Source organism: Eublepharis macularius, chromosome 7, assembly GCF_028583425.1.
Source record: "Eublepharis macularius isolate TG4126 chromosome 7, MPM_Emac_v1.0, whole genome shotgun sequence".
Taxonomy (NCBI): Eukaryota; Metazoa; Chordata; class Lepidosauria; order Squamata; family Eublepharidae; genus Eublepharis; species Eublepharis macularius.
The window spans coordinates 139,450,940-139,477,031 of NC_072796.1; the positions used below are offsets into that span (position 1 = coordinate 139,450,940).

The following is a 26,092-nucleotide window of genomic DNA, read 5'->3' on the forward strand; positions in this document are numbered from 1 at the left end:
AAGAAGATCCGGGACACCATCCTATATAATTCATACAATGCGGACTTGGACTTTCTGGGCAATAAGGTTAAGATATTGAAGGACGTTCCATTTTTAGCTCGGAAAAGAAGATTTAAATATAAAAGGTTTGCAGCTCTTCTGAGGAAACGTGAAATAAAGTACAAATGGTTATTTCCAGAAGGTATTTGGTTTAGCTACAAAGATCAAGCTCACAAGATAACATCAGAAGATCAGCTAAGGGACTTTGTGTGTAAACATCAAGATTTCCAGCAAGAAGAAGAGGACTTTAAGCCTGAAGGGGGAGGGGAGGAGGGAACGAGCACAGTGACTGTAGCTTTCCAGAGAGAATTGCGACCGAGATCCAGAGGGGGGAAGAAGACCTAATCATGATTGTAGTTTGTATTTTATAAGATCTACCAATCTAACAGCATTTTACAAAGTTCTAATGTTAAATAATTGCAGTATGAAGGGAATGCATTACTTGTAGATGTAGTGTTTGTGTTGTTATGTGTTGTTTCTTCCCCTTCTCCCTGTCCCTATTTTTTCCCTTTTGTAGTACTAGTAATTAATTTTTTTTTTAAAAACTTGCAAAAAAAATAACCCAGTTCTCAAGATTAGAGTCCTGCCACTCTTAACCACTAATCTGGAGAACCAGATTGTTTATCCACTGTCCTTAGACAACATTAACCACTCTTTTGGAGGGAATGCCAGGTTCATAGCATCCCAATAATAATAACATAATAACATTCGATTTATATAGTGCCCTTCAGGACAACTTAATGCCCGCTCAGAATGGTTTACAAAGTGTGTTATTATTATCCCCACAACAATCACCTTGTGAGGTGGGTGGGGCTGAGAGAGCTCTGGGACTGATCCAAGGTCACCCAGCTGGCTTCAAGTGGAGAAGTGGGGAATCAAACCCAGTTCTCCAGATTAGAGTCCTGCCGCTCTTAACCACTACACCACACTGGCGTGCAAAGAGGCGTTGTCAGGTTCGTTCCTACCAGGGGCAGATGGGCCATTAAGGCCACCAGGAAAAAGTCCTGGTGGGCTGATGGCCTGGGGGATGGGTACCTCCCTACCATGACCACCCCAGCAAGGCAGGAAGGGAGCACCACTGCATACCAGCAGTCTGAACCCCGTGTAGTGGGTGCAAGTAGCTTCTAATACAAGCAGGCAACCTGAACACTGTAGAAACTTATTTTTTCCCATTTCCCTCCTCAATCGGGTTGGGGACTTCACAGTGGCCAGGGAATGGGTCCCTTTCCAGGGTCATTTTCTCATCCCAGTCTGTCCCTGGATGTGTCTTCTTTGTAGACATTTGGTAATGTGTGAATAGAATGCTAGCAGACAGGACTGCCAATGGCGGGGTGGGCAAGGGGTTTACTCTGGGGGGAACTGGGGAGCCAGACAAGGGATAGCTGAGCAGATGCCAATTCAAACCTATTCCAACCGTGCATCGTGTGTGTGTTCTACTTTGCCTGTGGCCCATGGTGGCTTTTTGGCTCATAGGCACTGAAGCTATGGGTTCAGTGATGTGGGGCCACAAAATAGCAGAGATTTTTTAAAAATTCTAATTCTCCTATGACACAGTTGTTTTAAACACTCATTTAAAGGTTTTTAACCTGAGGTTTTTTGTCTTTTTTAGCATTGGTTCGCGTGGTTAGGGTGAAGGAGCAAAATTTGAATCCAGTAGTGTCTTAAAGACCAACAAGGTTTTAAAGGTATAAACTTTTGAGAGTCAAGGAAGCTTTGACTCTCGAAAGTTAATACCCTGAAAATCTTGTTGGTCTTTAAGATGCTACTTGTTGGTCTCTAGGATGCTATGGTAGCATCTTAAAGACCAATGAGATTTTCAGGGTATAAGCTTCTGAGAGTCATAGCTTCCTTCGTCAGATATCAGGTATCTGATGAAGGGAGCTTTGAGTCTCAAAAGTGTATACCCTGAAAACCTTGTTGGTTTTTAAGGTGCTACTGGATCCAAATCTTGCTGTTCTTCTGCAGACCAACATGGCTACCCACCTGAAATTATCTTCACGGAAAAGTGAAGAAGGTTTAGCTTCAGCTGTGAATCCTGCAGTGGTAGAGAGTTGTTTGTATCCCCTGAACATTTGTGCAGCACACTTTTTGAGAAAACGCGTCTGGTTTGAAACTCTCATACAGGTGAGCATGGAAGTCTTTGGAAATGAAGTGGCAGGAATGGAACTTTTGTTAGATGGCCAAGTTGGATATGAGAGGGAAAAGAACAGATGTAACAAATAAACTGCAGTTGGCATCAGACCCCGAGTTGCTATTATGATGAGAAAATTGCCCTGAAGAGGAACTTAAAAACAGACTGAGCCCTGTGATACTAAAATGTCTTAGGTCCTGTTTCACAATGCTGCCGTTGTCAGAAAGTATAAAGGTTCAGCGAGGCGACACGTGTGCCTGGAGACCACGCAGCTGGGCCCGTGGCAAGCTGCAGAAGTGACCAACTGGATTTTGCGTTCTTCATGTGATAAGGTTAGAAGAGGTCCCTGGGTAGCTTTCTGTCTCTTTCCTAACCATCTCTCGGACAAAGGCAGGCCTTTGCCTTCTCCCCAAGTGCCTGTTCTCTTGCACACCAGCATCTAATATTTATAAACCCAAACAATTGGGAGAACAAAAGAGAGCTCTGACCCAGGGTGCTAGCCGAGCAGTCTGTCGACTTCCTGCCAGGAGGAAAAGAGCTTGACCTTTCCTCGCACCACCCCCCCTTTCTCGGTACATGAACTATCTGCTTTTGACATAGCAGATGATGCGCCGTTTCCCAGAGACAACTGGGATGCTGGACCTTTGGTGCACTCAGTGTAGGCATTTCAAGTCGGTTGTTGAAAAAGCCAGTCTCGGTTTCCTTCAGGGTGAATCCCAGCTTTCTTCCCGTCTGTGCTCTCTGCTATTTTCTTCTTTGACCTGAGTGCAAGTCGAACTTGAGGGAAGAACAAAGTCAGACATGTTTCCCAAGCAGCATGGAGGCCTCGTTCTTACTGAAGTGGTCAACTTGTCTCTGTTTTTTTTTCACTTCACGGTTAATGTGAAACACGTACACTCCCAGGTAACAAAATTCCATGCACACAGAAAACTAGCCTCGTCTACCTTCTTCTTGAGATGCTTTTTTTTGTTGTAGGGTCAAACAATGTCAGGTGGTTCAGCCAACATGCCAGTTGCCCACCTCAGACTCTTCTATGCTCTAGCATAGTGGTTAAGTTGGTTGTACTGCAAATCAAATTCTTCTACATTCATGAGCTCAGCAGGTGGCCTTGGATAAGTCACTGCTCTCAGCCACATAATAATAACACTGACCTTTTTCACGGCTCTGAGAGTCTCTCTGCATGAGACGTCTAGGCAAGTGTACGTCAAATGTAGGGAGACACAATGTTAGCTGGGAAGCGTAGTTTAAAAAGACAGAGCCGGCAGAGATCGCTCCTCAACGGGTTTGTTAATTTCATCTTTGCCTCCCCGAAGGCTCTGTCAATTTCACCTCTCCAGTCTAAATCTGTGGGATCGCAAAGAGAGTCTTGCAAAGAAAGCCTCTCTCATGTAGAGAGACTCTGAGTGGGGCAAAAATCTGTCTAGAAGAACGGTATATAAGCACAACTGTTGTTGTTGTTGTTGTTGTTGTTGTTGTTGTTGTTGTTGTTGTTGTTGTTGTTGTTGTTCTCCGCTCCCCCTTGAATCTACCTGCTTCCATTTCCTCTCCTTGTGGCTATTTTGCTGGATGTGGAGTAGAATTTTCTGGCTTTTATTCCATCAGTGGCAACAGCAAGAAAGAGTCACTCCAGTATTGCCGCAGCCTCTTGGCTAGTTCGGAGGGCTGCCCAGAGGATGCAACAGCAGGGCATGATTCTCTTGCGGCTGGTTTTGCTGCCTCCAGGAAACTGAAATGGGAGACCTCCCTTGCTAGCATCTCGAGTCAGGGATGGGCCCCCTTCCAAGCTGTAGGTCTTGACGGAGGCCCAATCTTGTTGGGTGTGGTTGTGGGAGATCAAGAATTCATCTTGTTTGGGATTGCTAGGAAACATGGGGGAGGAAAGCTCAATGAGAGGAGCGAAGCTTCAGAGTGCGGCCAAAAAGCACGGAGACAACGTTGCATGCAACTTGCCCAGTGCGTTTTGATGAAATAATCCAGGTGTGTTGTTCCTCCGGTGAAGCATACGGCCATTGAATCGGGAGGACTCTCTGGGGCAGCTCTTCCCTTGTTCCTTCTGAAATTGTCCTACATGTTTGACTTCCAGTTGTTGCTTTGATGCAGCCAGAAGCAGAAGGAATGTGTCATTCCCTACAAACCTGGATGGCTGTGGCCCAAAATACTCCGCTAGAAACTCTTTGCAGACCCACAGAGATTGGTTGGGTGTGCCCAGGAGTGCTAGAAAGAAAAAGAAAACTATCTATCTATCTATCTATCTATCTATCTATCTATCTATCTATCTATCTATCTATCTATCTATCTATCTGTCTGTCTGTCTGTCTGTCTGTCTGTCTGTCTGTCTGTCTGTCTGTCTGTCTGTCTGTCTGTCTGTGTTTGGGGGAGCGGAAGGGCCCCAGTAGGGTTTAATACAATACAATCTGCCCTCCAAAGCAGCTCGGGGAACTAAACTTTGGAATCTGGAAATCATGTGAAATTTCAGGAGATGTCTAGGCCCCGCCTGCTGTTTGGTACACTACCCCGTTAAGAGTTGCCAGCTCTGGGTAGGGAAATACCTGGAAATTTGGGGAGTGCAGCTTGGGGAGGGTAGAATTTGGGGGTGGGCTAGAACTCAATAGGTTACAATCTCATAGTGTCCACTCTCCATACCAGCCATTTTCTCCAAGGGAAACTGATCGCTTGGTCACTTGGAGATCCAGGTTGGCTACCCGATCCCCTGCACTAATTTTCAATATTGTGTCGACATTTTTTAACATCCGTTTTTAGTTCCAATTGTTCCTTTCCTTTTGAGAGAGGAGTTTGCTTTAAATTTTTTTAAAATTGTTTTTCACATATAACATTCGATTTATATACCGCCCTTCAGGACAACAATGCCAACTCAGAGCAGTTTACTAAGTATGTCATTATTATCCCCACAACAAAACACCCTGTGAGGTGGGTGGGGCTGAGAGAGTGCCAGAGAGCTGTGACTGCCACAAGGTCACCCAGCTGGCTTCAAGTGGAGGACTGGGGAATCAAACCCGGCTCTCCAGATTAGAGTCCTGTGCTCTTAACCACTACACCAAACTGGCTCTCTCTATATATAGAAGATACATGAGACAGTTATCATTATGCTTGCCTATATCCATTTTCTAGTTCTTCACCTCTTGTATTTCGTCCTACTACATCATTAACTGTGAATTCTATTGTATCATATACTATTATCCTTAGTATTATATTACATTCAGGGCTTTTTTTCAGGGGGAACGCGGTGGAACGGAGTTCCGGCACATCTTGAAAATGGTCAGATGGCCGGTGGCCCCGCCCCCTGATCTCCAGACAGAGGGGAGTTTAAATTGCCCTCCACGCCACAGCGCGGAGGGCAATCTCAACTCCCCTCTGTCTGGAGATCAGGGGGCGGGGCCACCGGCCATCTGACCATTTTCAATGAGGGTGATTTAAACGTTTAAAAACTCCCCCCTTGTTCCTGCTGACCCGAAGTGACATCATTGTGCGGTACTGAGTTCCACCACCTCTTTTCCCAGAAAAAAAGCCCTGATTACATTTAATCATTATATTTATTTGTCATCCATTTGTAGAAGGGATCCCATGGTGCGGAAAAATCTTCTTCCATTTGCCCTTTCATTAGCAAAGTTAATTTGTCCATTTCCGCAGTTTTCATTACTTTCACTATTAACTCTTCTTGTTGTAGAATTCTTTGTTGTTTTCTAGTAAGTCGCTAATAAAATTCTAGCCGCTGTTACTCTATGAATTGTCAAATGTCTTTGCTCCTTGTTCATATCTGGCATACAATTTAATAAAAAAAGTTTCTGGTTTGAGAGGAACTGATATCTGCAAAATAGTTTGTATTCCGTTATCCACTATCTATGCTCCTCTTTACAGGACCACCACATATGAAAGAACGTCCCTGTACATTTCTTACATTTGACATATTTTTAAACATTTTAGCCAATCTATCTGGTGTTAGGTACCAACTATGAAACATCTTATATAAGTTCTCTTTAAACATAGCAGATTTAGTTATTTTAATATTTACTTTCGATATCTTATTCCACTCCTCTGGGTCAATATTATTACCTAAATTCCGTGCCCATAAAGTCTTACATTTCTTCACCTCTTCATTTTCTTTCATTTGCATTAGGAAGATATACATTTTCTTAATCAAGAATTTTTTCTTAATTAAGAAAAAAAAATGAGAGAGGAGTTTCCCATCAGCTCTGTCTGTGCGGAGATGATTTCAGATGTGTTTTCGGGGCATGCCAGGGTAGACTGAGGGTTGGGTTCCTGTGGAAGTCTGGCACAGCATGTCCTGTTGCTGTTGGCAGAAGTCTCTGCTGCTCCTGCTCTGTGGGCCAGGCTGCCCGTTGAGCCAAGCTGTTGCTCCGAGCCCACGTCCTTCAGGGAGGGCTCCAGATAAACAGAGACTTTTTTTTTTCGTTTCTGCTGTGTTCGGCTGGTTGAGGTATGCAAAGGGAATGAGTGATGGTCTTAATCTCTGAGCCCTTGTTGGTCCCTGGGGCAAGTCACTGCTTTTCTCCCGCTTGATAACTCCGATTTCTCAGCTGTCAGAGAGTACAAACATCCCATTAATGTTCAAGCCGATCTGGAGAGATCAGCTCGAGGTGACAGGCGGAATTGAGTGGAGATAGCAGATGTCGATGGTTAATGGATGTAAGAGCTGGAGAGAGATAGGACTTCTTGACAAGGCAGAATGGGACTCTGGGAGTTAGTCGGGAAACCATAGGCCAAACATTTGAAGCAGTTATGAAGTCAAAGACTGGCAAACTGAATGTGACAGCCATGTAAGGAAGGAACGACAACTGATCTTCAGGCTGTAGAGAAAATGGCTGCTTTGGAGGGTGGTCGCCTTGGCATTATACTCCACCGAGGTCCCTCCACTCCTCAAACGCCAGCTTCTTCAGGTCCCATCCTCCAAATCTCCAGGAATTTCCGATCCTGGCGTTGGCAACCCTATATCTTTGCTGTCTTGGAAGTTGCATGTCCAGAAAAAGGTGCGTGTATGGAACCCACAAATGTCTCTTGAAGCCAATATCCCTGTTTGGTTGGTGCCCCTGATTTTTTTGTTATGGGATTAGGAGAACAGGTTCTGTCTCTCCATTTCCTCTCCTGTATGTATACCCTTATGCATCTCTAACTTCCTGACCGTCCAGTTGCAGTCAAATTCTGCATCATCTCAGCTCTGATCTCTCACTCCTGCATGGAAACGCCACCTCCGGGTCATGGCTCGTTTCCAGGTTTAATTCCTGCTGGACTTCTCCCATACTACAAAAGACTGCAGGGTTTTCATAAAGTCCAATGCCCTGCATCTTTGCTGTATCAAGGCCACAGTCCTAGACATACTTCCTAGGGAGTAAATTTGATTTAACTGAGTGAGATTTCAGCCCCCAAAATAAGATGCTCGGAGATTCGATTGTGACTCTCTTGAAGCTCAATGGCAGCTGTGGGCAGGGCCAGCACCACTATTGAGGCAGTGAGGTGGGTGCCACGGGCGCTGAGGCACCAAAGGGGGTGCCAAAGGGGGTGCCGGGGGCGGAGGCGCTCACCACGGAGCTGGTGTGCCTGGCCTGCAGCTGCTCCAGCCGGCCAGCCCCGCACCGCCGCCGCCACCACCGCCACCGCCACCACCAACACACATCCCTGGCCAGGCACAGCAGCCATAGGCCAGGCACAGCAGGCATCCGGGGTGGCATGCGGAACCTCCCCAGCCACCCACCGTACCCGACTGGGAGCGTTACCAGCCTCCATGCGCCATCCCAGCCACCCGCTGGCCAATGGGGCTGGCTTGCTGCATGATGACATCATCACACAATGATGTCATCACGCAGTCCGGGGACACGCGCGCACACTACATGCATGCACACGTAGGGGCAGCCACGGGTGCCAGAAATCCTGGTGCCGCCCCTGGCTGTGGGTGGCTGCTGTTCAGACTGGAGTGGAATGGAGAGCGGTGGGGGTATTTAACTCTTTCCCACCTGCACAGTTTTACAAATCGAACCAAGCTTCCCACACTGGGCAGAGGTCTTTCTTTTCTTTCAATGCCTAGTACCAACTTGGCGGTCAGATTTGATTAGCAAAACCATGGAGGAATGGATGACCCTTTCCTGGTGTGACCCTCATTCTAACTTGGGCCATAGTGCCTTTAAAAGAGTAACAGCTCAGTGATCATTGTCATATGGAACTTGATCCTTCCTTTTTGGAACACGTGTTCAGGAATGGACGAGTGAATTTTCTGCATTCCCATAAGCTCCTTTGGCCATTAGCTATTAATTAAATGAGCTTCCAAAGACAATATTAGTATGCCCTCTGCTAGAAACCGCCGTTGTTTTCCATTAGTAACAAATTTTCATTATCCTCAGCAGACCTGTGGCTTAAAGGAGGAGGAGGAAAGTGTAACGCACACACAGCTCTTCATTTTTGCTCTGGCTGAATTGCTTCTCTTTTACTTTCCAAAAGTGCATCTGCCTTTCAACTCTGGGCAAGCTCAGTGAAGACTGAAATCCTACGGAAAAGAAAGGGGATAAAAGTCAGTTTGATTTTCAGAATGAATCTAGCTCATAAAGGAGTAACGTTGTCAGATTGAAGAAAAAAATTATAAACCGGACTTTGGAGTTCCTTGTACAAGGCACAAAGAGCGTGCACTCCCAGGCCCGGGCTGGTAGCATTACTTCCAGAGCAACATCATTTCTGGCCACTCCCCTGGCGCTCAGGAGGTAAGGTGCCTGCTGCTTCCTGAGTGTGGCAGAGGAGACTGGCTCGGCTGGGCCGGGTGCTCCTTCAGCATTTGGGTGGGCCAGTGGGCTTGCTTCTTTCCTGGGTGGGCTAGAAGCTGAAGGACGGGGGGAGAAGTTCTGCTGGTGCTGCTATAGCTCATGGACACCAGCAGCCAGCTGCCCCTCCTCCCCCATGCTCATAATAAATACCATATATTTATATGTCCAGTATTTTAACTGTGTTTCCCCTGGACAGTATCAGAAAAAAACAGATTGTCCAGGGGGAAACCGGACACCTGGCAAATCTATGAAGGAGGGGGTGCTTAAGAGGAAAGCTGGGGACAAAATATTTCACAATGCAGCATATAGGGAAGTAAATACGGAGGGCAGTCGCTGAGAGTTGAAATGCAGGGTGGAAGCCATTTTGCAATCAGTGGTAGCAAGCATTATACGCTGTTAAGTAGAATCCGTTGTTAGGATAGCCTTTTACACATTTGCAATGATCCTGGTTTTTGAGCTGGCAATATCGGGATCATGAAGTAAACAGGCTTCTTCTTCATGGGGCTGGAGGCATTTCTTGATGGGCCTTTGGGCAATGAAAGTTCGATTCTATGAGATTTTCTGCTGGTGACAGTGTAAAGTGTGAGAAGTAAAGGACATTTCACTACCCCTTGTCTCAGGTTACAGAGGGCAATGTGGAATAGAGACAGAGATGTAGAGAGTAGAGATGGGCACGAACCAAAATATGAACCAACATTAAGCACGAACCAGGCCGGTTTGTGGTTTGCGAACCACAGTTCATCAGATCCCATTTCTGACGAACTGCCACGAACTTTTAGGCTGGTTCATTTGGTTCATTTTTCGGTTTGTGACTGCAGACAGCCTGGTGCCAATCAATCAGTTTCCTAGGCAACAGGGGATGGACTTCCTGCAGACCTTCTGCTGGCCCGGAAGTGATGATTTTCTGACCTGGATGTGACGTTTTCATGAACCAAATGAACCGGTTCGTGAACCAGGGGCAGGTTCATGGTAGTTCGTGGTTTGTGAAATTTGATGAACCACGAACTGCATGGTTCGGTTTTGTTGTGGTCCATCATGTCCATCTCTAGTAGAGAGATCAGGGCCTGTGCATTCCACCTTTCTACTATCTTTTGATGTGTAGACTGCTACTCTCTGGGACTTCCATACTTCTTGCTTCCCTCTTCTCCATCTTGCCAGGATCAGGTGGGAGGTGATATGAAAGACCTCTGCCTGGTGTAGAGTTGCCAGGTCCAAGTTGGGAAATTCCTGGAGATTTGGGGGGTGGAGCATGGAGGGGGCAGGATTTGTGGAGAGGAGAGAACTAAGTGGGGTATAATACCATAGAGTCCACCCTCCAAATAAGCCATTTTCTCCAGGGGAACCAATCTCTGTCACCTGGAGATCAGTTCTAATTCCAGGAGATCTCCAGCAACCACCTGGAGGCTGGCAACCCTAGCCTGGAGACCCTGGATTGCCACTGCTACTTGGGATAGAGAGTGCTGGCTTTGATGGAGCAATGGTCTGATTCAGTATACAACAGCTTCATGTTTTCATGCAATCACTAGACTTGCCCAGTATCTTTGTCCCAATGTGGTGTTACCAGAACTGCTCTTTATTATAATGGGGAATTAGCTATAGCAGTCTGTAACTTAAAATTAAGCGCGGATCATAACCTATGTATATGGAGGTCCCGATCCCAGACACTCTAGTGACAAAGAGGCAGACTACAAATAAGTTCCAAACACATGTATTTAGTGTGGCGTAAGCCTAAACTTGCACAAGCATACAAGAGAACATACAAGATCTAAGAAATACAGAGTAGGAAATACAGAGACGTTCGCATTAGCTGGTTCCCAACGAAGATAGGGGGAATACTCACTTATCCTGGAGCGAAGCAGAGACACAGCAGCGAGGGTGGCCCAATGCCAGCACTGGGACCACAGACGGACAGCAAGGAAGTCTGGATAGGAATGGCCTAAGCACCGAGTGGTCTGAGAGACCAGCTTAAATACCCCAAAACGTACCCTGGGGCTGGTGCTGTACTTGGTGGTTCTCACAGATTAAAACAAAGGTTCTAATGGGCTACTGAATGGCTTAGATGGGCCACTTTAGTAATCAGATTGTGATAAGTGACACCTCAGGAAGAGAGGACAAAAGAGGGAGGGGGAAATCCAAGTGGGCTGAAAGGATGTTCCAGCGGACAGGGCTTGTCCTGATGTCATCAGCTCTGGAATGCGGAGGTTTCTTTGAGATGCATTCTCTAAGTGCTTGGGATGGTCGGCACTTAGTTCTTCTCCGGGGCGGCTCCTAAGATATGCAGAGCGGGGCGAGGGGCTCTCGCTGCGGACGTGGTGTGCCCGCTTCACCGAAATGGCTTCCCAAAGCAGTCTCTTCCTCTGGGTCGTCTGGGTGCCTGAGAACATGGATGCCGGCTGGGCATGGCTGGGGCTGGATAGCAGGCTGCCCGGTAGCGAGGGCAAGCTCGGCGACCGGCTCGCGGGAGGCTCCAGACGGGAACTGACCAGGGAGCGCCTGGCCAGGCTCGCTGGAGGTTTCCCCGGCAGGCGCCCGGCTGCTAGCAGCGGCTTGGGCCCATATGAGGCAGGCTTCCATGGAGGCAGGGGAGAACAACACTTAAAACACAGTCCAAAGCAGGGAACAGGCACGGTCCGTGGCAGATGGCAATGCAGGCACGGGGCACACTTGTAGCACAGTCCAAACGCACACTAGGAAGTCCAGATACAGGTCAGGGCAGGGCTGCCCAGAAAGAGAGTCCTTTGTGCAGTTATCCAAACATGGAGTCGGGGAACTACACAGTCTATTGCAGCAGCAAGGTAATTAAACAGCAGGCAGGAAACTGACACGTGTATTTAACACACACACGTGCGAGGCAGTCTTTGGTGTAGCAGTAAAACAGCAACGCAGGAAACTTTAACACAGTTCATGGCAGGCTTTAAAGCAGGGGAGGGGGCCTACTTGGCAACAGTGGTCCCTCTGCCAGGCCTTGGCCACCTCTGCTCCGGTTGCCAACCGTCCGTCTTGGCTATCTCAGTGGTTTTTAAGGATGTCAATTCCAGTTTGCTCAGCTTAGTTCTGTCTATGCTGTCTAAATTATTTTAATTGGAACACTTAGAGCATTCACTGAGGGAAAGTTTTATAAATAAATGATCGCTCCAAAGAGAAATGCTTCTTTCTCGCAAAGTAATTAACTCAAGTTTCTTTGGGTTTTTTTTTTCAGGAACAGAAATCTGGCAGGAGTGTAGGCTAAGGGAATTGATTGGGTTTTTTTTAAGCCCCCGCCTTTGCAAAATTATTGTCTTCATGGTCACAAAATTAATTTTTTTCGACGGAACTGATTTGAAACGGGCTTGGGAAAGAACCAGAAGATTCGGCAGCTCGTCTGAGCTCTGCACATTGGTAAAAATAGCACCGTCGCCATGCAGGAGAATGCCATTTGCAGCGCCCTACTGAGCAGAAAGAGGGCTTGGCTCCCCTGTGCTCATTTGGCTGTATCTGTTGGTGTGATGCAGAGGTTGGCAAAGGGCCAACTAGGAAGTTAAAATGGCCCAGAAGCGAGCTGTAATGCAGAATTAGGAATAGGAACAGGATTAGAAAACTAGATAACACTGCGAACAAAAACAAACGAAGGCAAACTATATTATAAACAAAGTGGATTGTAAGATATAAGTCAATGCAGTAAAAGAAGAGGTTGCCTACCGTAATAATCTCAGCAGGCTAGAATCCCATTCTAGGCATGCTCCTGGACTGTTCCAATCTACTACGGTTCTAATCTCTATTTAAAAATGGCCTCTGGAACGTTACTGTTTTGCTCCTTCTGCTGAATGAGAGAAGAGTGAGGGCCTTTCTGATTTCATCAGCGGGCCTTTCCATAAGGTGGGAGCCGCTATAGAGAATGCCCATGAACGGGGAGCTGCCGATCTTATTATTTTTTCAGGGTGGCACCTTTAGAAGGCTTTGCTTGGATGAGCAAAGCTGTCATAGTGGGAGAGGCAGTCCTGGAGCTATGTGGGTCCAAGGCCATTAAGGGCTTTGTACATGAAGACCTGGACTTTTAAATGAATGTGATAACTGTTTGGTAACCAATGGGATCTCAACAGAATAGCTGTGGCGTGCATCTTCCACCTGATGCCCGACAGTAACCAGGCTGTGGCTACTCTTACTGAAGATGCCAATTGGTCTTTGTTTACTGATGTTTGGAATGGAAATTTTGACTGTGTACCCTTTGATAAAGAATGGAATTTGAAACAGGACCAAATACGATCTAGACAACCCGTCAGAGGACAGGTATCAACAGGGCTTTTTTCCAGCAGGAACGTGGTGGAACGGCGTTCTGGCACCTCTTGAAAATGGTCACATGGCTGGTGTAGCAGCCACGCCCCCTGATCTCCAGACAAAGGGGAGTTTAGATTGCCCTCCACACCACTGGAGCGGCGCGGAGAGCAATCTAAACTCCCCTCCATCTGGAGATTGGAGGTGGGTCCACCAGCCATGTGACCATTTTCGCCGAGGGTGATTTAAACTTTAAAAAACTCCCCCCTTGTTCCAGCTGACCCAAAGTGATGTCATTGTGTGGTCCTGAGTTCCACCACTGAGTACTACCACCTCTTTTCCAAGAAAAAAAGCCCTGGATATCAATGTTTCTGGAACCTGTCACAGCCACCTGGAGTGGTCTCCACTGGAGTAAATATTTCTTGGACTGATGGTTGTTGTGGGTTTTCCGGGCTGTATTGCCGTGGTCTTGGCATTGTAGTTCCTGACGTTTCGCCAGCAGCTGTGGCTGGCATCTTCAGAGGTGTAGCACCAAAAGACAGAGATCTCTCAGTGTCACAGTGTGGAAAAGAGAAGAGATGTAGGTCATTTGTATCTACTCAGGAGGGGTGGGGTTGAGCTGAGTCATCCTGTAAGAGTTTCCCAGGGTGTGGAATGCTAATGGCGGGAGGCTTCACTGTATCCTGAGGAGGTTCTTTTGCATATGGATTGGTACTTGATGTGCTAATCTACTCTGCAGGGCTATTGTCAGGGATAGAATGTTTTGTTAGCCTGGTGTTTTTCAGAACTGGCAACCATGCTCAGTTCATTCTTAAGGTTTCTTCTTTCCTGTTGAAGTTTTGCTTATGCTTGTGAATTTCAATGGCTTCCCTGTGCAGTCTGACAAAGTAGTTGGAAGTGTTGTCCAGTATTTTGGTGTCCTGGAATAAGATACTGTGCCCTGTTTGAGTTAGGCTATGTTCAGCCACTGCTGATTTTTCAGGTTGTCCAAGTCTGCAGTGTCTTTCATGTTCTTTTATTCTTGTCTGGATGCTACGCTTTGTGGTCCCGATGTAAACTTGTCCACAGCTGCAGGGTATACGGTATACTCCTGCAGAGGTTAGGGGGTCTCTACTGTCTTTTGCTGATCGTAGCATCTGTTGTATTTTTCGGGTGGGTCTGAATACTGCTTGAAGGTTATGCTTTTTCATAAGCTTTCCCATCTGATCAGTAATTCCTTTGATATATGGCAAAAACACTTTTCCTGTGGGAGACTGTTTTTCTTTGGTTGTTTGATTCATCCTGGGTTTGATTGCTCTTCGGATTTCATTTCTGGAGTAGCCATTTGCCTGAAGTGCGTGGTTTAGATGATTCATTTCCTCATTGAGAAAGCGCGGCTCACATATCCGTCTTGCACGATCCACTAATGTTTTCATTATGCCTCTTTTCTGTCGGGGATGGTGATTGGAGTTTTTGTGTAGGTACCGATCAGTGTGAGTTGGCCCAGTTATAGCAAACTTCTACATGGAACATTTTGAAAAACAGCTCTAGAATCAGCACCCCACAAACCTAGTGTATGGTTCCGGTTTGTGGATGATACATTTATCATTTGGAGCCATGGGGAGGAAGAATTGATGGGGTTTTTTAATCATCTCAACAACATCCACCTGAACATACAATTCACCATGGAGAAAGAAATCGAGGGAAAACTCCCATTCCTGGATACCTGGGTCATCCGCAAAGCAAACTTTCAGTTAGGTCACAAGGTCTACAGGAAACCAACTCACACTGATCGGTACCTACACAAAAACTCCAATCACCATCCCCGACAGAAAAGAGGCATAATGAAAACATTAGTGGATCGTGCAAGACGGATATGTGAGCCGCGCTTTCTCAATGAGGAAATGAATCATCTAAACCACGCACTTCAGGCAAATGGCTACTCCAGAAATGAAATCCGAAGAGCAATCAAACCCAGGATGAATCAAACAACCAAAGAAAAACAGTCTCCCACAGGAAAAGTGTTTTTGCCATATATCAAAGGAATTACTGATCAGATGGGAAAGCTTATGAAAAAGCATAACCTTCAAGCAGTATTCAGACCCACCCGAAAAATACAACAGATGCTACGATCAGCAAAAGACAGTAGAGACCCCCTAACCTCTGCAGGAGTATACCGTATACCCTGCAGCTGTGGACAAGTTTACATCGGGACCACAAAGCGTAGCATCCAGACAAGAATAAAAGAACATGAAAGACACTGCAGACTTGGACAACCTGAAAAATCAGCAGTGGCTGAACATAGCCTAACTCAAACAGGGCACAGTATCTTATTCCAGGACACCAAAATACTGGACAACACTTCCAACTACTTTGTCAGACTGCACAGGGAAGCCATTGAAATTCACAAGCATAAGCAAAACTTCAACAGGAAAGAAGAAACCTTAAGAATGAACCGAGCATGGTTGCCAGTTCTGAAAAACACCAGGCTAACAAAACATTCTATCCCTGACAATAGCCCTGCAGAGTAGATTAGCACATCAAGTACCAATCCATATGCAAAAGAACCTCCTCAGGATACAGTGAAGCCTCCCGCCATTAGCATTCCACACCCTGGGAAACTCTTACAGGATGACTCAGCTCAACCCCACCCCTCCTGAGTAGATACAAATGACCTACATCTCTTCTCTTTTCCACACTGTGACACTGAGAGATCTCTGAAGATGCCAGCCACAGCTGCTGGCGAAACGTCAGGAACTACAATGCCAAGACCACGGCAATACAGCCCGGAAAACCCACAACAACCATCGTTCTCCGGCCGTGAAAGCCTTCGACAATACATTTCTTGGACTCTTCCCCTTTTGGATACATAGTGCTTATGACCTATATATTGTGTAATTGTGCTGTGCTGAGCTTGTATTTGAACTTTATAAGGGATGTGCAATAATATAATTAATAGGCACTTTAGCACTAGCACTTTATAATTATATTTTAAGGTCTGTAATATTGCAGCACTTGTATCAATTATTGCTCCAACTGTGGGTTTGAGTTCTTACAAGGTTGTAGTCATGTATTAAGAAGCTCCACTGTGAACTTAAGTTGTTGTGGATTACAATTAAATACTTTACATTTGTACCTTGACTGATATATTAATGCTTATTAGTACGTTTACACGGGATTTTCTCTGCTTTTGTAAGTAACCAGGCTGCGGCATTCTGCACCAACTGAAGTTTGTGGTCTCTCAGGGCAAACCCATGTAGAGTTCATTACAGTAGTTTAGCCTGGAGGTAACCATAGCATGGGTCCATGTGGCCGTCGATTTTGGATTTGTTTAGCATATAGCTATAATATTTTTAAACACAGATTGTACTGCGGGAAAGGGAAGGTCTGGGAAGAAATCTGAATTTCTTTTTTCCAGTTTTGCTTTGTTTTGTGTGTTGTCATTGGGAGCCTTTTCATTCCACATCACTAATGTTTCTGATTCATTCGTTTCTTTTTGCCACTTATAGGCCATTTATATGCAACTGGCACACACATAACGTTGAAAAGACATACATTGAATGGGGCGGAGAGGCAGAAAACAGCATGAGAAGATAGGCTTATAGGTTTGATTTGCACAAAGAAGCTGCTAAACTGAAACAGGGATCCTTGAGGCAGATTAGCAGATACGAGAAATTTGTCAGCATCTGGCAGAAGGTTACTAGTGGAACATCCCAGAAAAGCAGATGTTAGCTTCCCAGGCAATCTGGGAGCGCATCAGAGTTTGACTCCATTTGCACAATAGCAATCAACACGTGATGTAATGGTTAGACTGTTTGAATACGATCTGGGAGATCTGAGTTCGAATCCCCCCCACTCTGCTATGGAAGCTTGCTGGGAGACCTTGGGCCAATCACATACTCTCATCCTAACGTATTGATTGATTGATTGAATTTATAATCCACTCTCCCCGCAAATGGGTTAAGAGCAGGTGACATGTGTTAAAATTAACAATAGATAAATAACATAACAATTCAGTGGTAAAACAGCTCTAGATGGCGGCCCGTATTTCTAGCCCCAACCAGACATTCTGTGGGGTGGGAGATGGAGAAATGGCAACAACAACAACAACAACAACAACAACAACAACAACAACAACAACAACAACTGCACTTATATACTGCTCTTCTAGACAGATTAGTGTCCCACCCAGAGCAGTGAACAAGTTAGTGTTATTATTATCCTCACAATACAGCAGGGGATTTGGGGCTGAGAAGACTGGCTTACACAAGGCCACCTACTGAGCTCATGGCAGGAGTGGGATTCGAACCAGTAGAGCACTGATTTACAGCCGAACCGCTTAACCGCTGTGCTACAGTCGCTCTCATTTCTAGCTGGTGGAAAAAACAAGCTCAGAGTGGGGTTTTTGTCCCCCCCCCCAAGAGGAGACCAGCACGAAGGCTCACTCATAGCCCAGCCTCAACCATATGCCTGGTGGACCATCTCTGTCTTACAAGCATGGTGAAAGGATGATAGACGTTGTTGGGTTCAGGTTTCAGCAGACAGAGAGTTCCACCAGGCTAGTGACAGGACCTGGTCGAGGCCAGGTGAGCCTCTCTGGGGCCAGGGACCACCAGCAATTTTTATTGGATCTGGGGCACATATGGTGAAAGATCATACCTCACAGGGTTGTTGTAAGGATAAAATGGAGAAGAGAATTATGTAAGCCATCTTAGGTCCACATTGTGGAGAAAGATGGGGTATGAATGAAATTTTTTAAAAAGGTGTTTTCTAGTTATGTGGTGTTGATTGAATGGTTAAGGTTCTGACAAAGAGGTTCAGGTGAGGTTTGTGCTTACCAAGTTCTCTCTGCAATGGAGGGGTAGCGGGTCACTGTATCGCTTGTGTAAATATATTTCCTATACCTGCATGCGCCCAGAGCTGCTGTAAGTATTCAGTTGAATGCATAGTGGTGGGGGGCAGTGGGTGTGACCCTGCTCCCCAACACACCCCATGCATGCTACATACGCAGTTTATAACATCTTCCCTTGCAACTTCCACTTTCTCTTGTGGGATTCACATTGCAACAACTGCCACTTAAATTACGACTTCAGCTGGAATTTTAGAAAACCTCAAAGCCGGTTTGGCGGTAGAAAGTGCCGTCAAGTCATAGCTGACTTATAGCGACCCCTGCTGGGGTTTTCAAGGCAAGAGACTGAGGGCCAAGCTACACATGACGAATGACACTTGAACAGCAAGTGTATTTCTCCCTGTTCACTTGCCCTCCACTCAATCCACTTGCCATTCAAGTGTCATTCGTCATGTGTAGCTTGGCCCTAAGAGAAGTGGTTTGCCATTGCCTGACTTTGCAACTCTGGTCTTCTTTGGAGGTTCCCCATGCAATTGCTAACCGAGGCTGACCCTCCTTAGCATAGTTGACGAGATTAGGCTAGCCTGGGCTATCCAGGTCAGGACCAAAGCCATTTTACTTGGAGGCAATTAAAATCTAAAATAATAATAATAATAAAAAAGATTGTTTGACATGTCATTTAGGAAGTATTTTTTTTTCAGCCAGTGGCAGGCAAAAAGTCAGCATTTGCATTTAAATGGCTCTTTGGCTGCAAACTGAGAGCATCACCTGCAAGCTGCAGACACCAGAGGGACAGATTCTTTTCTGATGAAAATAAATACATTAAAATAGCCTTTTCTGCTCTTTTGGTAGAGAGTACGGCTTGAAGACGTGTGACCTTTGAGATGTCATGCTTTTGAGACCCCTGCTGTCTTGTGCTGGCTTTCTAATGCAACACGACCAAGCCCTAAAATGAATAATCTCAGTGTTAATTCATGGTGAAAGCTTTTAAATGACGTATGGAGCCCTTCTTCCCCACAATCCAAGAACTTTTACTAGTTTTATTGCATCGCTTTATGTTTGTCAAAATTCTTTAAATGTGTCTCACGAGCAGAGATTCTCAAATTTGCCTTGAAAGTTTGCTTTAGGATACCCACCTCAGGTCTTGTGAAAGTCTTCTTGACCTGGTCAGGACTTCCAGAAGGAGATTCAATCTGGGGAGGTGGTGGTGGTTAAAAGCAAAAGGTATCCTTTACACAGCTTGACTAACCAAGTCCGTTAGTAGGTCACCAACAGTTAGTTTGCTAGCTGCAGTTTGAGAAACACCTGAAGATTTAGGGGTGGAACCTGGGAAGGATGGAGACTGGTGATGGAAGGGAGACCAGCAGGGATGTGATGCCGTAGAGTGTGTCCTCTGAAGCTGCCATATTCCCCAGGGGAAGTGACCTGTGTTGTCTGGAGGTCACTTGAAATTCTGGGAGATCGCCAGATCCCACCTAGAAGCTGGCAAGCTTAATTGGTCCAGATATAGAAAAGCACTTTCTCAAGCAGTTTTGCTTCTCAGAATTCCTGTTTGCTTCCCTTTCTGTTTCATTCTAATACAAACCTTCAAATTCGTATTGAAATTTTGCTTCCCGAAAATTCCCTCGGCAGCTCCAATTGATCTGCTGTGAGCAGAAAGGGATGATGGCTCTCGGGAAGACAGAAATTTTGTAAACAATTGCAGCCATGTAAAGATGGGACGGTGTAAGGCAAAGTGTCAAACCACGACTGAGAAGCCCTGGGTTCAAATCCCCACTTGCCCACAAAGCTTACTGGGTAACTTTGGAACAATCACTTTATCTCTGCTTAACTGACCTTACAGGGTTGTTGTGTGGATCAAATGGAACAGAGATGAACAATGCTGAATTCTTTAGATGAAGGGCAAGATGACCATCTAAGTGAGTGCAGTTGTCATATGCAAATCAAGACAGCCCTACTTTGAATTTCCCTTTAGCATTTATAGAACACTCTTCATTTCCAGAGAATTTCTTATGCATTCGTCCAGTCAACCCTACAACAGTTTTGTATGGTAGGGAACACACATGAATACACTTGAAGCTGCCTTACATCAAGTCAGAAAACCAAACTGGGATCACAGTGTAAAAAACAATTTTAAAAAACCACTGTGATTTATAGCCACAATGTATTATAATCCATACAATTCCATACAGTCCTTATGTAAATGTCAGAAAATTACAACCATCAGTGTGATCCTATATCACAAATTTGAAAAAAGTCCCGTCCTATATGGAGCCCTGCCAAGCTCTTGGGTGGCTTCCTTTTTTTGCACACCCTGGACTGCAACAATGGCTGGGAGGATGTTGGATTCATGACAGGCCACCATAAGTGGAGATGGACTTTACACTTGGGGTGTGTTTGTGGGGGGGAGACCCAGGATGTACAAACCTGCACTACGGGCCACTGCAGTGTAGTATGGAGTGACTGCTGCAATATGCAAACAAATAAATGAAACCCCTGACCAGAAAGTGTGTCCGGGTTCTAGAACACACCAGCGGTTCATCTTCAGGTGCCCCTGCGAGAGTCTTAATTAACAGGATGGAGAAGTGGGAACAACTATTGATCCTGCACAGCTGGGACTTTCTGACAGAAGATAAACAACTTGGTGCAAATGGACCCCCCTTCTAGCTTTGCCGAACTGCTCCGATCAACTCTGCCTCCCGCCACGGCCAATCGAACTCAACAACCTTGTCGGCAAGGTCTGACTCCATTTCAGAAATTGATGCAATTAAGATGTTCAAGCAACCTTTCCTTGGAAATCTGCAGTGCTTTGGGATTTTGGGACCAAAGCTGCACTGATGGAGGAGAGGGTGGGGGGAACCGGGGGATCCCTGCTCCATTTTAACATGAGCTGTCATTTACTTTGTTGTGTGTTGAGGGCTGATGCAGGGCAAGCAGAATCTTGAATGATGCAGAGCAGGGGGAAAAGTGGTCAGGTCAGCTGATCCTATTTGTGTCCAGTAAACAGAGAACAGGCACATACATGGAGCTGGGGCTGAATATTGGACTACGGCTGGTGGTTTGAAGAGAAGGCCTGGCAGGGATTCTAGCGCTTGAACCATCAATCTCATGGCCAGAGGTATAAAATTTAGCCCATTCAATTACTGGGCTGGCTTAGCCTCAGAGCCATTTTCAGCACTGATGGGTGGCATATAGGGTTGCCAGCCTCCAGGTCAGTCCTGGAGATATCCCAGAATTCCTACTGGTCCCCAGGCTGCCGAGATCAGTTCCCCTGGAGAAAATGGCTGCTTTGGAGGGTGGAGTCTATGGCATTGTAACCTGCCGTAATAACCTGGCATTATAACCTGCCAATATAGTGCCATAATTATAGGGTTGTCAGTCTCCAGGAGGTAGCTGGGGATCTCCCAGGATCTCCCAGGATTACAACTGATCTCCAGGCAACAGAGATCAGTTCCTTTGGAGAAAATGGCTGCTATGAAGGGTGAACCCCACTGAGGCCTCTCCCCAAACACCGGCCTCTCCAGGTTCCACCACCAACATTTCCACGAATTTCCCAACCTGGACCAGACAACCCTATATAAGTATAACCAAACCCTGACAGAATAGGTAACCATGGGCCAGTTATGAACCCTCAGCCTAACTGACCTCACAAGGTTTGTTGAGAGGGGAAAAATGGAGATGAAAACAATATAAGCCACTTTGGGTCCCCAATATAAAGAAAGGTATCAATGAAGTGTGTGTGTGTGTGTAAAGTGCCATCAAGTCACAAATGAATTATGGTGAGCCCTGCTGGGGCTTTCAAGACAGGTGAGAAACAGAGGTGGTTTGCCATTGCCTTCCTCTGCAGCGTCTTCTTTGGTCGTCTCCCATCCAAGTACTGACCCTGCTCAGCTACCCAGATCTGATGAGATCGGGCCTTACCATGCTGCCTTCCCTCCTATCAATCAAGTAAATAAATACAAATAAAAATGTAATGGAGCAGTACCTTCTACAGTCAGCTTTTCAAACTCTTGACCCTAACATGCATTTCACCTGCATTTTGCTGCCAGTCAGTTTTGGGGGTAGTAAAGACATTACTAAATTTGAAGGTTCGTTTTCCCTCTGATGGTCTGATAATGTGCAGTGCTGGACATGCTGCAAGCCTTTGGGAGTGGCTGATCCATGTCTGCACCAGGGCTTTTTTTCAGTGAGAATGTGGTGGAATGAAGTTCCAGCACCTCTTGAAAATGTTCACATGGCCGGTGGCCCTGCCCCTTGATCTCCAGACAAAGGGGAGTCTAGATTGCCCTCTGCACAGCAGTGTGGAGGGCAATCTAAACTCCCCTCTGTCTGGAGATCAGGGGGCAGGGCCACCGGCCATATGAACATTTTCACCAAAGGCGATTTAAACTTTAAAAAACTCCCCCTTCTTCCAGCTGACCCAAAGTGACGTCCACCACTGAGTTCCACCACCTCTTTTCCCAGAAAAAAAAGCCCTGGTATGCACATTATACATGGACTTCGGAACATCCTGTTTTGATATATGAATGACCTCATCATTAGATATGGAATCCTGGCATAGCAGGTCAAGGGAAGACCTGCCTCCCTTCGCCACATTCTTCCTTCCTGAAGACTGTTGCTGATCTCCCAAATTCTGATCCAAGACTTTGCCCAGGGATTAAAATGTGTGTGTGCATCTGTTGAGAGCCAGGCAAACCTGCTTCTTTTAGCTTGGTTAGCAAACCAGAGACCCATCACAAGGAACTGGCTGAACCTTGGTCACCATGCCTTGTTAGACAGAAAGGATTCTTTCTCCCTGGCTGATATTTGGTTCTGGAGTGTGGTTTTTTCATTCATTCTAATGGCCTCCTTTTCACTGCTAGGGGCAAATGTCACCTATCAATTTCTTGATAGGAGTGTCAGATCGAGGGGAGAGTGAATGTAAACGTGATCAAGGAACTGGTGTTCATTCTGTTCTTAGAAGGAAGAAGTTGACAGTTTGGACGTGCTCTGAGATGCCTCATTGATCAGGGATGGCCAGGTGATAGAGGTATCCAGGAGTGTGTGTTTTTTCAACTTAGTCTAATTCTTTTAGACGGATGAAGAAAGGTGCCATCACATAGAGTTGCCAACTCCAGGAGAGTCAGGGGATGTGATGCCATAGAGTCCAACTTCTGAAGTTGCTACTTTCTCCAGGGAAACTGATCTCTGTCATCTGGAGATCAGTTGTAATTCTGGGAGGTCTCCAGGCCCCAGCTGGAGGTTGGCAGCCCTACCACCACATCCTCTTTGTTGGCTTCCTAGAGGAACTGACTATTGTGTGTAGATGTATCATGCAGGACAAGCACCAGTTTCTGGCTAAGTCACCCAAGCAGAACTTCTAATGCAGAACTTTTCTTAGCTTTTGCCAAGGTGGTGTACCCTCCTGCCTTCAGCTCCAGTCCCACATTCTCAAAAATGGAGGAGGGGGAGAAAATGACCTCCATAGTAACTCTCTAGGAGTTCCCCCATGTCTTTATTGTCTTTACCATAGAGATTGGGGGAAATTCCTAGAATGTCACCCAAAAGGGATGCCACATCCTCCCCAAATTGCACCTTCCCCAGGCAACACCCTCAAAATTACCTAGCATTTGCCTAGGCAGTACTGACAACCTATGCAGAATGGCAAGGAAGGCATTGAAGCCCCATGGTAGCATGCCTCACTCCTAGCGATCAGCAGCGCAGGAGGAGAAGGGTGTCCCCTCCTGGGTTCACACACCACTACTGAGTCCAAGCCAAACCTTTGTGACAACAGCGCAGGGGCTTGGCTTCATCCTGGACAATGGCACAGGCCCCAAAGGGGCAACAGAATAGCTAGAAGTGTCCCTGAGTTAAGCTTGCCAGCCTCCAGGTGGTGGCAGGAGATCTTACAGAATTCCAACTGATCTCCAGGCCATAGAGATTGGTCCCCCTGGAGAAAATGGCTGCTTTGGAGGGAGGGCTCTGCAGCATTATATCCTGCTGAGGTCCCTCCCCTCTTGAAACTTCATCCTCTCCAGACTCCCCCCCACCAATCTTCAGGAATTTCCCAACCTCAAGTGGGATGGTAGTTAAGACAAACTCGTAAGAAGACCAACTTCAGAACTTTAAATGTAGATTTCTAGTTGAGTTTGGTGAGACGGCTGTGAACCGAGACCTGCTGAGTTTGTCGAGCTGATTGAATTTGATCCCCGCTTTGATTATTCATCTCAGTTCCATCTTTTCTTAAGAAACATAAAAAAAGAAAGTGAAGTGGCGGCGGTTAGTAACTGATCCCGGCATGATGCAACGTCACTGACAGATCTGGGAGCCAGAGCGAGGAGGGAAGAGATGCTGACAGAACACCGAGCTGAACCGGGACTTTCAGGAGCCTTCCAAGATCTTTAAATCCCCTTCAAGGCAAAGTACTTTGTTGTCCATGTTGCTGCATGGAACAGGTTTGGCCTCGCATACTAAAATGTCATCAAAAATTTAATTTAATAGCCACAAAATGCAGTCTCGCCCAAAGGCTGCTTTGAACTGGCTTTGATCTCCTGTCTGTCCCTCTCAGAAATTTGGTTGGAGGGGGCAAAGGAATAGGAGAGATCTTTATTGAGCTTAGCACACAAGGTCTCGTTAGGACTGCCAGCTTGTTGACCGGACCCGTAACCCATGCAAATTGTATTTGGGACGCTAATTAGAAGCTTCCTCTACATACAATGGAGAACAGATTCCGCCCCCTCTTTAGCCCTAATACATGTTTTTGCAATGGTGTTGGGAAATTGTAATACTAGTCACTGAAGAAGAATTTATCTCTTTAAAGGAACAGAAATGGGACAAATTTGTGTGAGGTATGCCCTCCATTCAAGGTCAAGTGGTGAAAAGAGAGGTCTTGCCTCTTCCATAAATCTAAGGGGCCTGAAACAAAACATTCTTTCCCAGGCCCCACCTGAAATATGGAGATAACTATACTGGCCTACCCTACAAGATAGTTGTAAGGACTTCAATATAATGTTTATGAAAGTACTTTCAGTGTTCTAAAACCCTGTATATATGCTCAGCATTGCGATAAAGGTAGTGGATTAAAAGTATTTTGTGTTTGCTGTTTCCTTGCCTCCAAGGAGTATTTCTCATCATACCAAACATTCTTCAATAATTTCCTTCTAATGCTGCAGCAACAACTACAGGGCTGTCGATTTCGCTGGTGGAGAGTGTGGAGGGCTTGAATGTAGCCAGTGTTTGGCATACGGTTGCCAACCTCCATTTGGGGCCTGGACATTTATTGAAATTATAACGGACCTCTCAGACTGCAGATATTAATTTCCCTGGAGAAAACAGCTGCAACTCTATGGGATTATAGTTCACACAAGTCCATCCTTCCCAAAATCTGCCCTCCCTCCCCAGGCTCCGCCACCAAATCTCCAGGAATTTCCCAACCCAGATATGGCAACTCTACAGATAGCCCCCATTTTGGTGCTAATTGGGAGGATTGCCAAATAGGTAAGCAGGTTCTCTCATTTAAGGTGACAATAAGATGTATTGCTCTTACTTCTATTGACTTTGGGGTTTTAACTTACAGCGAATTTGGCCAATCCCTGATTGGTTTGATCATGTAGCCAGCCAGTAGAAGAATTAAACAAAAAGTATTCATTTTTTGAAAAAAATGTAAATAGCATCAGTGATTGCTAGCATCAGTGCTATTTAATGACATAAGATGTATTGCTCTTACTTCTATTAACTTTGGGGTTTTAACTTACAGCGAATTTGGCCAATCCCTGATTGGTTTGATCATGTAGCCAGCCAGTAGAAGAATTTTTTTAAAAATGTATTCATTTTTTTAAAAAAAATGTAAATGGCATCAGTGATTGCTAGCATCAGTGCTATTTAATGACATCATTTTATTGTTTAATGTCTTAAAAGTTGGTATTCATTAGAACTTCCTATTATTCCATGCAGCCACTTCGATTATTTGACTAGCAACAACAAACAGAAGAACAGTTTGCATTACATTTTTTACCCGGCAATTCACATTTATTTTTTTAAAGGTTGCGTTTGCTGTTGTGCTTGGTGCCATTATAAACC

The 26,092-nt window shown here is 45.7% G+C and overlaps 1 protein-coding gene across 1 annotated transcript in view; it reads left to right on the top strand.

The window, feature by feature from the left end:
- Window positions 1-26,092, top strand: part of ADGRB1 (adhesion G protein-coupled receptor B1) — a 357,612-nt gene that overhangs the window by 41,442 nt on the left and 290,078 nt on the right. Inside the window, exon 2 of the mRNA XM_054985938.1 lies at window positions 9,177-9,194. Coding sequence (XP_054841913.1) covers window positions 9,177-9,194 — 18 coding nt within the window. The remainder of the gene's footprint in view (window positions 1-9,176; window positions 9,195-26,092) is intronic.